The 14263-nt window shown below is 42.4% G+C and overlaps 1 protein-coding gene across 1 annotated transcript in view; it reads left to right on the forward strand.

Annotated features, from left to right (window-relative positions):
* Positions 1 to 1810: 1810 nt before the first annotated feature.
* The window catches only part of LOC115990159 (UPF0481 protein At3g47200-like), a 29142-nt gene continuing 16689 nt past the window's right edge, over positions 1811 to 14263 (forward strand). Inside the window, exon 1 of the mRNA XM_031114015.1 lies at positions 1811 to 1974. Within this exon, the coding sequence (XP_030969875.1) occupies positions 1834 to 1974 (141 nt within the window). The 5' untranslated portion in view covers positions 1811 to 1833. The remainder of the gene's footprint in view (positions 1975 to 14263) is intronic.

A 14263-nucleotide genomic window follows, 5' to 3' on the forward strand; every position in this document is an offset into this window, starting at 1 on the left:
TGTGAGCATGATGTATATATCATTGCCTATGTCATGAGGTAAGAAAAACGTGACTCTTGTTATATGTTTTTGTCTAAAATTTTTGAAATGATTATGTTTCATTAATAATGGGAATAATTAGAGCATTAGTATTGGAAAATGCTAATGCCATATCTAATGGAAATTTAGCATTTGTAACCTTAAAATCATCTACATCAAAAAATTGTAAAGGCAAGTATTGTAAATTTTTTGCAATACCTACTACAGTGCAATTCTAAAGATAGAATTTAGAATTGCACTGTAGCAGTATTGTATAAAAAAAAATATATATTTTATCTCTATTCTCTCTCCTTTGTCTCGCATCTCTCTTATTTTGTCTGTGCTCTTCTCTCTCTCTCGTCTCTACTCTCCATTTTCTCTCTCGTTTCTGCTCTCAATCTGCTCTCTCGTCTCTCTCATTTTTTTGAATGGATTTGGTCCGATGGCTCCAGTGATGTTTTTTTTGAATAGGTTTGCTCCGGTGGCTCCGGTGATGATGTTTTTTGAATGGGTTTGCTCCGGTGATGATTTTTTTTTAATGGGTTTGCTCCGGTGATGATTTTTTTGAATGGGTTTGCTCCGGTGATGATTTTTTTTTTGAATGGGTTTGTTTCGGTTTTTGATCGGTGGCCTGGATTTCAAATCAGCGGCATGGATTGGTTAATCTGCGACGTGGATCAGTGGCCTGGCCTGGGTTTTTGATCGGTGGCTTGGTTTTTGAATGGGTTTGTGTTTGTGTGTGCGGCTTGGCTTTGTTGCTGGGTTGTGTTTGTGCGTGGCTTTGTTGCTGGTTTGATGTTTGTGTTTGTGTGTGTGGGTGTGGTGATGGGTTTGGATAGGTTGATCGTTGTATAATGGGTGTGTGTTGTGTGTTGAACCGGTGCTGGGAGAGAGGAATAAAAATGACTGTTGAAAAGCCCAGGAAAATGAGGCTGAACGGTTGGGAATAAATAATAATGAATGGGTTAAAAAATAATATTTTAATAAAAATAAAGTTTTGGGTTGTGGAGGAATTACAAAATGATATGGTATATTGATAAAGCGGTGTTTTAGAATGATGAAATAAAATAGCATTGAAATTTTCCAATGCTAATGCTCCTATTAACAACATTTTCGACATAAAGTAGTTGCTAGCAGGGTAAGTAGAGTACGGGCGGGTCAAAAAGGTCTTACCATAGCTTTAACAATGGGGCCTCTAAAAAAGTAAGGGAAATATTTAATCTTATCCGCTATACTTGACTGGACCCTGCAGATACCACAATAAGATCAGAGAATTATTGAATCCATTACATAATCATTTTGAATTGCTAAATTTAAATTCTTAATTAGTACTGCTTATATAGTCATACTCTGCATTCTTCAAAATTTCTCCAAGTAATGGAGCACAACTTCATGAAGCATATGACTAGGGAAGCAATTAATAATTCAGATTCACTACTACTGGGAGTGGGAAGCACTGGTGTTCTGAGAGAAGATATGTCCCTTAACCAAAAGCTTGACTACCCCACAATTACCAGTACAAGTTCAACTCCTAATTGGGTGCTCAAGCTTGTCAATGAGTACTCCATGAAAGAAGAATCATTTGCCACCCCAAGATATTGTCCAATGCCATGCACAATGTTCCGAGCTCCTACAAATATGAGACGAGTGGATGAACATGCCTATGACCCTGTGCTTGTCTCTGTTGGCCCTTTTCATTACAAGAATCCCCTGCTACAAGAGATGGAAGAGCATAAACTCCAGTTTCTTCTCGGTTCCATGCGTTATCAAAGCAAGGAAGAATGAGAACACTGGCTCCAACGACTTGCTGAGGCCATGAAGAGGTTGAAAGGGAGAGCAAGATGGTGCTACTCAGAGGCCTTTGGACACATTTCTACAGATGATTTTGTCCGCATGATGGTCATTGATGGTTGCTTCACAATTGAGCTCTTCCGCTATTATCTAAGGAGTGAAAAGGTAGCCACTAATCCATTCCAATTATTCATTTGCCTTATTTATTTATTTATTATTATTTAATAATTTGATAGTTGAAATGAAAGAATTTGAAGTTTTCATTGGAAGTACTAAAAAATATTAAAATGTCAGTTCAATTACAATACTTTTGGAATTTGATTGACTTTGAGGACTTCTTAGTCGTGTGATTTAATAAAGTATAATTAATCTATAAGTTTTGTTTTTTTTGCAGTCATTGAATTTTTTTCTACTTCTACTAACTATATAAAAAGCGCCTATGCTGTTTTCTACAGTAATTTTGGTTTCGTGAGTCCTTTTTTTTGTCCGTTTGTAGAGTGCTCACCGTTGCGTTTCTCTCTTTTCTCTCTAGACTAGAAGGACTCTCTGTATCTCTTCTCTATCTTTTCTCTCTAAATCATTGCCCAAAATCAAACATAGTGTAGTTAACAACTCAAACCCCAAAAAGATACAAAAGAAAACGCACAAACACAAACAAATTCACAATCTTTCTCTCAAAAATATTTTATTTCAAATCACAAAAAACCCATTTAAAAAAAAAAAAAAAAAACTAAACTGAATCCATATCTATTAACTATATAAAAATCTGGTTTCGTCAATCACTGCCCAAAATCAAACACAATGTGGTTAATAATTTAAACCCCATCATAATCATTCAAAAAGTCAAATATACCATAAAAAGAAAAAAAGAAACAAAAGAAAACGCACAATCACAAACAAATTCACAATCTTTCTCTCAAAAATACCTTATTTCAAATCACAAAAAACCCATTTAAAAAAAAAAAAAAAAAAAACTAAACTGAATCCATATCGATTAACTATATAAAAATATGGTTTCGTCAATCACTACCCAAAATCAAACACAATGTAGTTAACAACTCAAACCCCATCATAATCATTCAAAAAACTAAACTGAATCCACAAAAAAACCCATTAAAAAAAAAAAAAAAACTAAACTGAATCCATATCTATTAACTATATAAAAATCTGGTTTGGTCATTCAGTGCCCAAAATCAAACACAATATCTTATTTCAAATCACAAAATATCCATTATAAAAAAATAAACTGAATCCACAAAAAACCCATTTAAAAAAAAAAAAAAAAAAGACTAAACTGAATCCATTAAAGATCATTCAAAACCATTGAAAATAAAATACATAAACAAACCTCAAAGAAAGCACTGTAAGGAGCAGCATCAAAATTCGAAATCTTGTATAAAACTTCTTGAGAATAGCAAAAACGATAGAGAAAAGAGTGACACTCCATGATTTGTGATATTAAGGGGTAGAATACGGTGGTAGCAAGAAGCAAGTAGCAAGCAGTGGAGATGAAGGCAGAGAAGTGAGAAGAGAGAAAGAGAGAGGAGGCAGACGTTTATGGGAGAGGGAGAGGGAGAGTTTGGGGCTTGGACGGCTGGTGAAAGAATAAGGTGGGTATAAATACTTCTAGGGTTTAAAATTGTGATGCTGTTTTTTTTTTTTTTTTTTTTTTTTTTTTTTTTTTTTTTAAGCTGAATACCAAAACGACGTAGTTTTGGAACTAACATTAAACTTAATGTCAAATCCAAAACACATCGTTTTGATATCAGAGTATATATAAAATATTTTTATATTATAAGTAGTTGCATTTTTTTAGTCTTCAGTTTGTATTTTTTTATATATATTATTATATTGGCACAACAAATTTTACAATATTTTCATAATTATTGAGGTGTCAATTTCTTATAAGCCAAAATAAAATAATAAGATATGAAATTGTGACCAACCACAACTGAAAATAAATATTTTGTGAAAATGTTATGACACTTGTTAGTACAATATTTTTTCACTCTAGGTACAGTACCAAGTAGCACTATAGCTATAGTACCTCATTTTTTTTAAGTAATCTGTTTGTGTTTTTTTTTTTTTTTCTTTTCCCTTTTAAATATTTATGTAAGCTGGTATATATTGTTATACTAACACAATAAATTTTATAATATTTTCACAATGATTGACGTGTCAATTTTTTACAAATCGAAACAAAATAATAAAATATAAGACTGTGACCAACCACAACTAAAAATAAATATTTATAATAAAAGTGCAAATGCATGTATAGTGTCTTCGCATTGTACATCCAGTGTTTTTGCACTGTGCAGTACTGTAGCTACAACAGTGCTTTGGTTTAGTTAGTCATTTTTTTTTTCAATAATTGGTTTGTGTTTTTTTTTTTCTTTTAAATATTGATGTAAACTAACATTTATAATATTATATAGACATAACAAATTTCACAATATTTTCACATTTATTGACGTGTCAATTTTTTACAAGTCGAAATAAAATAATAAAATATGAGGCTATAGCCAACCACAATTGAAAATAAATATTTTAAAAAAATGTTACAACACTTATTATTGTTACAATATTTTCATAATTGTTGAAATCTCAATTTCTTATATATCAAATAAAAAAATGCTAAATTCACAACATTTTAACATTAATTTCACAACAAATCATAGGTAAGCTATTATTGATAGATAGCACTGGAGTTACAGTGCTTTTGGTTTATTCAACTTGCACTGTAGCTACAATGCCTAAAGTTTTCAGTAACCAACCACAACTGAAAATAAATATTTTGAGAATAATAATAACAATGTTATTAGTTTAAAACCAATAATAACTTGTCATTTAAAATTTGTCCTAAAAATATTATGAATATAACTGTGGGGCCCGACCCAAAATAATGGGCTAGTTAAACTACGGGCCCGTCCGAGAAGCATCCTGTCTGAGGAGAAGCCATAGCCAAAACATTATTCAAGCCCAATTGCGGTAAAGGAAACCTGTTCGAGGAGTAACTCCTCCTCGGACATTACGAAATCCGAACGAAGAGCTCGCCCCAACCATTGCAGTTCATCCTCCAAGCATATAAAAAAAGAATAAAACCCAAAATATCTCATGGAAAGCTGCCACCACCACATTAAATTTGTCACAACCACCCTCTTGGTCACATTAATGAGGAAAAGACCCCTGAACAGTACTACCTTGGCCACTGTAACTCACAAGAGAGTGATAAGGGTGTCTGATAGGACAGGTGCTCAAGTGGGGGTTTAGATGATCAACAAGTGTAAGGTTTAGAAAAGAATGAGAGAGCTATATAATGTAGTGGAGTCCCTCAAAGAGGAGGACGAAAAATGCATTATCTGTACCCAGAAAATAGAATCTTCTATGAGATATCCATTCTTGTGTTTTTGTTTCTGCAATGACGTTGTCCATGCATCAGACCGACTAAGCTCATTGAGGCTAAGTTTTTTAACCCATCCTTTACAAAGATTTATTGTGCGTTGCGCCTTGGGCCAAGGCCTGATCAGTAGGATTTGGACCAGGAAAATCGTGCAACTATAATTGGCGCCGTCTGTGGGGAGAACTAGGGTATCAGCTAGCACAACGGTTGAGCATGGCAGAACTAGGTCCACACCAGGAGAATCCTCACCAGGCTAACTCCCAACAGACACAACCCGCTGAGTCCCAGAGGCAGAATAACCCTGCCAACCCAGGCGGCAGAGAGAATCATGAGGGAAGTGTGCATACTATCCAGACGAGTCAGAGTCACACTCAGATAGGTAGTCACGTGTCCCAGAGGCGAAATAGTCACCAGGCCATGCAGCGAGAGATAGATAACCTGAAAAGGAAGTTACGACGTGTGCAGCGAAAACGATCTCCCTCTGACACAGACGAGTCCTCTAATGCGGAGGATGCGAGTTATTGACGGAGGTCAAGGACCCCCCAAGTGAAACCTTTTCCTACGAAAGGGAACCACGCCTTGTACGGAAGTATGAGAGCCCATCCAACAAGGGTTCGGGAAACGATGCTATGAAGAAGGCGCTGGACCAGGTTTCAAAGTCACCCTTCACATATAGAATCGAAGGGGCTAAGCTGCCTAGACGCTTCAACCAACCGGCGTTCGCCATCTATAACGGCCGAGCAGACCCGGTAGAGCATGTGAGTCAGTTTAACCAGAAAATGGCAATCTACTCGCAAAATGAAGCCTTAATGTGCAAAATCTTCCCATCCAGTTTGGGATCAATGGCGATGAGTTGGTTCAACAACCTGAAGACAAATTCAATAGGCTCCTACAAGCAGCTCACTCAGGCTTTCTGGTCCCGCTTTATCACAAACACCAGAGTCCGTCGACCCCTCAGTTCGCTATTGTCTTTATCCATGCACGAAAGAGAAACCCTGAAAGCATACTCAGATAGATATTGGGAGGTGTATAACGACTTAGATGACAACCATGATGATGTTGCTATCAGCACGTTCAAAAGCAGTCTCCCCACCGAGCATGGCTTAAGGAAATCCCTTACGGGTAAACCAGTTGCCGACGTTCATCAGTTGATGGATAGGATAGACAAGTGGTGGAGGAAGATCAGCTGCAAGGAAAGGGAAAGGAGAAGGTCATTCCCCCCAAAGTAAATGATTTTAGGTCGGAATGGTATAACCCTAGCCAGCCGAGGAGAGATTTTTCACGACAGGCTGGACAGAGCAACCCGCAAACAGTGAATGCTGTGTTCAGGGAGCCAGTACAACAGGTGCTGGAGAAAGTAAGGAACGAGCCCTATTTCAGATGGCCGGGAAAGATGGCGGGAGACCCTTCTAAACGAAACCAGAACCTGTACTGCCACTATCACCAGGACCATGGGCATATCACTGAGGATTGCAGGAATCTATGGAATCACCTAGATTAATTGGTCCGAGAAGGGAAGTTACGTCACCTTTTGCACCCCTCAAACGGTCATCCCAATCAAGCAATACAAGAGTCTCGAAAGGATGTGTCCTTAAGACCCCCACCAGAACCATACATGTCATCCTCGCCGTACCAGGAAGAACTGGGCCACCCCTCCCCAGCGTACTGGCTGTTGATCGGCTCCCTTCCGAGGACAGGCAAAGGGAACCCAAAAGGTCAAAAAAGGGAAGCTCTTTGAAATTGGGATTCTCGGATGAGGATAAGAGAGGAACTATTCAACCTCACGACGATGCCTTGGTGGTTACGTTAAGAATTAGAGGCTTCGATGTAAAAAGGGTGTTAGTAGACTCGGGAAGTGCGGTAGAGATAATGTACCCTGATCTATACAAGGGGCTGAACCTGAAGCCGGAAGATTTGGCAGCTTATGATTCCCCCCTTCTTAGCTTCGAAGGGAGGATTGTTATGCCAAAGGGGCAGATCCGACTACCCATACAGACTGGGTCGGAGGTTGTGGAGATAAATTTTATCGTAGTCGACGCTTACTCAACCTACACCGCAATAGTTGCTAGGCCACGGATCCACGCCCTAGAAGCCGTATCCTCCACACTTCACCAAAAAGTAAAATACCCATCCAGAGAACAAGTAGAAGAGATCCGAGGAGATCAGGCCGTGGCCAGGAAGTGTATGGTGGCCACCATCTTACATCGGCCCCGTGCTGAGTATTCGGCCCCAGAGAGCTTATAGCAACCAGCCACCTCGGCAATGCAAGACGATGGGCTAGCTAAGGAGATAAGGTGTGAAAGTTTAGATAAGATCGCTGTCAACAACGACCCGGAGAAGTTTTTTCAGGGCGGCTCTGAGTTGCCTTCTCAAGAAAAAGAGGAACTGGTCAGATTTCTCAGAGGAAATGTCGATGTATTTGCATGGGACGCCTACGACGCCCCGGAAGTTGATCATAGCCTTATTTGTCACCACCTGAACGTCAACCCCTCTTCCATTCCGAAGAAGCAGCCACCCCGACGCCCTTCAAAGGAACATGCTAGTGCCGTAAGAGACGAAGTGGTAAAATTGAAAAAAATAGGGGCTATTAAAGAGGTCTTTTACCCCGAATGGTTGGTAAATACGGTGGTGGTAAGGAAGAAGATAGGGAAGTGGAGGGTCTGCGTGGACTTCATAGACCTGAACAAGGCGTGCCCAAAGGACCCATTCCCTCTACCCCGAATCGACAGATTGGTGGATGCAACCGTGGGTCACCCTCGAATGAGCTTCCTGGACGCCTTCCAGGACTATCATCAGATACCTCTTACGCTAGAAGACCAAGAGAAGACGGCTTTCATGACGCCCATCAGAAATTATCACTATAAGGTGATGCCGTTTGGGCTGAAGAACGCAAGCTTAACCTACCAAAGGATGATGACCTGGATGTTCGAGCCATAGCTGGGCAAGATCATTGAGGTTTACATAGACGATATGGTTGTGAAGAGTAAAAGGGTATCCGAGCATGTGAAAGACCTTGAAATAATCTTCGCTATCTTAAGAGAGCATCGGTTGCAGCTGAATGCTTCCAAATGTTCATTCGGGGTTGGGTTTGAGAAATTCTTAGGATACTTGGTAACCCACAGGGGAATAGAAGTAAGTCCCGATCAAATCAAAGCAATTAACAGCCTACAGGCTCCTTGGAATCCGAAGGAAGTGCAGAAACTCACTGGCATGATTGCGGCATTAAACAGGTTCATATCGCGATTAGCGGATCGATGTCGACCTTTTTACCTCCTGATAAACAAGTGGAAAGGGTTTGAATGGTTGGAGGATTGCGTTCAGGCTTTCCAGCAACTTAAGGAATACCTGTCACGACCACCCATCATGTCCAGCCCTGAGGCAGACGAGGTGCTGTTTGCGTACGTCGCTGTAGCTCCCCATGCTGTAAGCCTGGTATTGATACGGGATGATAATGGGGTGCAGCGACCGGTTTACTATGTGAGCAAATCATTACATGAGGCAATGTGCGATACCTACCTTTAGAAAAGGCAATTCTGGCGATAGTACATGCCACCCGGAAACTCCCTCATTACTTTCAGGCGCATACGGTCATCGTTCTAACTCAGCTTCCCCTGCGAGCAGTGCTTCGAAGTGCTGACTACACATGAAGGATCACCATGTGGATTGTGCTTTTGGGGGCCTTTGATATTAAATATATGCCCAGATCCTCCATCAAAGGTCAGGTCCTCGCAGACTTGATAGCGGAGTTTGCTGAACCCTCTATAGAAACAATAATCGAGAAGAAAGACATGAATGGAAAATCGGTTGGTGCAATTTCAGCAGGGGGAACCTTACATTGGAAGGACTATGTGGATGGCACGACCAACCAGAGAGGATTTGGAGTTGGGATAGTTTTAATATCACCGGACAGCGCTGCCATTGAAAAATCACTGAAGCTCGGGTTCTCGGCTACGAACAATGAAGCCGAATATGAAGCCTTACTTCAAGGGATGATGATGGTTCAAAGATTGGGCGGAAGAGTAGTAGAAGCATTCTCAGACTCCAGGTTGGTCGTCGGACAAGTGATAGGTGAGCTGGAAGCCAGAGATGCTAGGATGCTAGAGTATCTAGGACAAGTCAAACGCCTACAGAAGAGTTTTGAGTCCTTCAATCTGACGCACATTTCCAGGAGTGTAAACACCCATGCAGACTCGCTGGCCACTCTCGCCACGTCCGCGGCGCATAATCTGCCACGAATGATCCTTGTTGAAGATCTAGTCCAGGCAAGTCCCATCAGAAGAAACCCGGCCCAAGTCCATCAGATCAGAAAGAGTCCCAACTGGATGGACCCCATAAAGAACTTCCTCCAAAACGACATCTTACCAGAGGAAAGATTAGAGGTCGAGAAGATACGTAGGAATGCTCCTCGGTTCTGACTATTGGAGGACCACAAACTATATCGGCGCTCCTACTCTGGACCGTACCTACTCTGCGTACATCCAGAAGAATCCGAGTCTCTACTTGAAGAGTTACACGAGAGAATTTGTGGAAGTCACACCGGAGGAAGGTCACTGGCGCACAGGGCACTCACCCAAGGATACTGGTGGCCAAACATGCAAAGAGAAGCCTAAGAATACGTTAAGAAGTGTGATCAGTGTCAAAGATTTGCCCCAAATATCCACCAACCCGGAGGGGTTCTCAACCCCCTCTCTAGCCCATGGCCGTTCGCACAATGGGGTTTTGATATTGTCGGACCTTTCCCCAAAGCTGCGGGGAACAAGCGATACATAATAGTCGGAACCGATTACTTCACTAAATGGGTGGAGGCTGAACCTTTGGCCAACATTAGGGATGTGGATGCCCAGAAATTAATTTGGAAGAACATTATCACCCGCTTCGGAACTCTACGTACACTCATTTCCGACAATGGTCTTCAATTCGACAGTAAGAGCTTTAGGGAGTATTGCTGCGAGTTTGGGATCATTAACCGATATTCCACCCCTGCCTACCCCCAAGGAAATGGGCAAGTCGAGGTCGTGAACAAGGTCATAGTGAACGGACTGAAGAAAAGACTGGATGAGGCAAAGGGGAGATGGGTAGAAGAGCTCTCGCACATCTTATGGACCTATCGGACAACGTCGCGACAATCAACCGGTGAGACCCCCTTTTCAATGACTTATGGGGCTGAGGCCGTGCTCCCAATCGAGAACAACTTTCCCACACTAAGGTCTAACTCGTTTACCCCAAACAGTAATGACGAGTTATTGGGAAGAAGTCTGGACCTAGCCGAGGAAGGAAGGGAAAAAGCAACGATCCATATGGCCTATTATCACCAGAAGCTGAGACAAGGGTATAATGCCAATGTTAAACTACTTCCTCTAGGTCCGGGTGATTTCGTGATGAGGAAGATTCTCGGCAGCGCAAAAAACCCCTCTTGGGGCAAGCTGGGGCCCAATTAGGAAGGACCATACCGTGTCACATCCGTGGTTGGGATAGGCGCCTACTATCTAGAAAATTTGGATGAAAAAACTGTACCTCGACCATGGAATGTAAATAACCTCAGAAGATATTATTATTAATAAAAATGGCTCAGCTCATGTTTTGTTTCGTGATTATCCTCTACCTACTGGTCTATTTATAATTTATACAAGTTTTAAACAGAACCTAAGTCTTGCATGGCTCCTCGGACCACAGATTTAGGGGAAATTATTACTTACGGTAACTATTCATAGTTTTAAACAGAACCTAAGTCCTGCATGGCTCCTCGGACCACAGACTTAGGGGAAATTATTACTTACGGCAACTATTCATAGTTTTAAACAGAACCTAAGTCCTGCATGGCTCCTCGGACCACAGACTTAGCGGAAATTATTACTTATGACAATTTATACAAGTTTTAAACAGAACCTAAGTTCTGCATGGATCCTCGGACCACAGACTTAGGGGAAATTATTACTTATGGCAACTATTCATAGTTTTAAATAGAACCTAAGTCTTACATGGCTCCTCGGACCACAGACTTAGGGGAAATTATTACTTATGACAATTTATACAAGTTTTAAACAGAACCTAAGTCCTGCATGGATTCTCGAACCACAGACTTAGGGGAAATTATTACTAATGGCAACTGTTTATAGTTTTAAACAGAACCTAAATCCTGCATGGCTCCTCGGACCACAGACTTAGGGGAAATTATTACTTATGACAGATGGGGAAATTATTACTTAAGGGAAATCATTTTAAGGCATGCGCGCGTCTAGCACCATTGCAACCCTCATTCAAATTCGCTGCCCAGCATCCTTTTCATCTCAACCGTTCACATTTATTTATGTCATTGCAAACGTTAAAAAAAGAGAGAGAGGGAGTGGTACTAGCATACATCCATAGAAAGCAAGGCAAACATTCTATATTAATATTCCGAGATCAATACAAAGAGAGGTCCTTACAAAAGAGTGCAAAAACAGGACGACTCTCATTCAAAAAAAAAAAAAAAGAGAGGAAGGGAATACAGAAATTAAAAGCCTAAAAGCTAAGCCTTAGTAGGAGGATCTTCTTTCTGCTCTGGCTAAGGAGGAGGAGACTCGATGGTAGGGTCCGTGGCAGGATCCTTCGCTTTGTCAGGCACAAGGACGGCATCAGGCCCCGCCAGATCCTGCTCCGAAGCCGCTTGGGCGCCATCAGGATTCTCTCGGATCTCTTGAGGATAGAAGATGTTCTCGGGCAGTCTCAGCTCCGAATCTGCAGGAATTCCTGCAGTATCAAGGGCATGAGCCCATGAGATGCTGCAGTAGTCCCTGCACACCTCGGGGATCTCCTCGGATAGCCTGGCCTCCGTTTCTTGGACCCCGAGCTGGCGAGAAGCACTCTTTTCAGCCTTTGCAGCCTCTCGGATCAGCTGAGCCTCCTCTTTGACCCGCCGCAGCTCATCCTCGACTTTTTGCAGGGCAATCTTGAGATCCAACACAGCCTGCTTCTCGGTGGCAAGGTTGATCTGGGTCGCGTATAGCTCTTTGTGCTGATCCTCCGCCTGGGTCTCAGCACTTTTCAAATCGGCCTCTGCACTCTTGCGCCGTTTCTCCTACTCCTTGAACTTCTCCGTGAGTTCAAGGTGATCGTGCTTGAGAGACCCTAAGGCTTTCTCCATCTCCGTCCGAGACTGGGTCTCAACCTCAGCCCGACTGCGATTATCACGACAAAATTCCTCAGCCACAAATACCTGCTGAGTAATCTGCGAACGAAACAAGATTGGTTTAAAATTTAATAGGGTTAAATAAATTGATAAAATATTAAAAGGATTACTTACCATCGCGAGATCCCTTTTGAGAGATAGGAAAATCTCGGGCTGAGAGAACTGCCTATAGGCCTCCATATCCCGAGGAAGGAGTAGGGGTTGCTTCAAGGCATCAGCCACGTACCTTGCTCGGCCCTGGTTATACTTTCGGATCGATGAATTGTAGGGGATGGCAACCCCATCTAGCTCCAACTTGGGGCTCCATGTACGCGGGGTAGCGAGCACCTCAGCACGGTTTTCCTCATCTAGGCTCTTCGTGGAGTTTGCCCTTTTACTCCTCTGCCCCTTAGTAGCCTTTTGCTGCTTGGCCGGGCGGAGAGCCACTTCACCCTCCTCAGGAATGTCAGCCTGCCTCTTCTTTTTTAGGTCGGGGTTAACCTTGAGGCTAGGGTCAGAAGGAACCTGAGGGGCGACTGAAGGAGGGTCTTGGGTTTGTGCCTTGGCAGATGCCTTTGAGGACTGACCCTTTCCTTGGCTGGACATCAATTCTCGCAAAGACTTTCCCATATCACCTACTTCCCCGTCCGAAGAATCGTCCGAGCAAGTTATAATGATTGGACCGCCAACCACGGAGTTGTGGTCCTGCTCTCCTTCGGGGTTCGAGAGCTCAACCAAGGGGGCTTGCTGAACCTCTTCCTCAAAATAAAACTCGTCTATCTCTTCCTCAAGGGAAAGACGAGATGATTCGGTTTCCCCTCCAATCGGAACAGCAACGCCAAGCTCATCTGGCGGAGGTAGTTGCTCTACTAGATAGGGATCTCGAACGCCGGGTAGTACGACTGGCGAAGATCACGTTGAGCTAGGAACCCAGTCTTAGACATGTCAATCCTAGCCAACCTCGGGCTGGCAGCCCTTATGGCGTGACCGATAGCTTGGAAAGAGCGGCTTAGAGGTTGATAGCCCAGAACCAGATGAGCTGCATGTAATTGTCCGTCCTTAGTAACGTAAATTTCCGACCTAAGAAGGTAGTTCAACGCTGGCACGTTCACGAGGCTTAGCCGAGGAGCAACGTGAGCTTTATCTGCAAACGTCCAAGAAAAGTGGGATTAGTTCATGAAATTTTCCAATTGTAAAGAAAGTGAGAAAAATAACCCCCCAATACTAAACCCTTTCCCGAAAAGGATTGGCCTTAAAGACGCCGCACCTGGGATTCCTGCCTGAGTTGGACAATGAATACCATTGAAACACTCCCCCGAAGCGATAAGGAAATCGTTCTTCACGGTCTTATTGGATATTGGGAGACAAGAGATCAACCTAACGACCTCGGATCGGGATTTAAGATAATAACCTCCGTTCTCGATGTGGTGACACTCGTACAGATAAACCACATCGTGCCAGGTAAGGCCTAGATTCATCCGCTCGTCTAGGACATCTACACAGCCTAGTATCTTGAACATGTTTGGGGTACACTGATGCGGCATCAACCTATGGTTGAACAGGTATTCCCTTGTAATCCTACGCATGGGAAGTGTCATCCCTCTCTTTATGAAAGCAATCATGGGGATGACAACTTCTCCCTCGCCTCTATCTGTCAATACTCCTTCAAGAGGACAGTACTGAGCCCCACCCCCGGGGGAATGTGGTATTTTGCCCTAAAGGCCTCTATAGCGGCCGAAGTTTTTACTAGTTTCTCGAATCTACCCATCTGAGCTGAACTGAAGGAATGAAAATAAAGACCGAGGAGAAAAGTAAAGTCCGAGGAGGAAATCGAAACGGCGAAATGAACGAAATTTACTGGTACCTTCATAAAACGCTCAATGGGATGCCTGGAAATCTTTCTTAGA

The sequence above is a fragment of the Quercus lobata genome, chromosome 5 (genome assembly GCF_001633185.2).
Source record: "Quercus lobata isolate SW786 chromosome 5, ValleyOak3.0 Primary Assembly, whole genome shotgun sequence".
Classification (NCBI taxonomy): domain Eukaryota; kingdom Viridiplantae; phylum Streptophyta; class Magnoliopsida; order Fagales; family Fagaceae; genus Quercus; species Quercus lobata.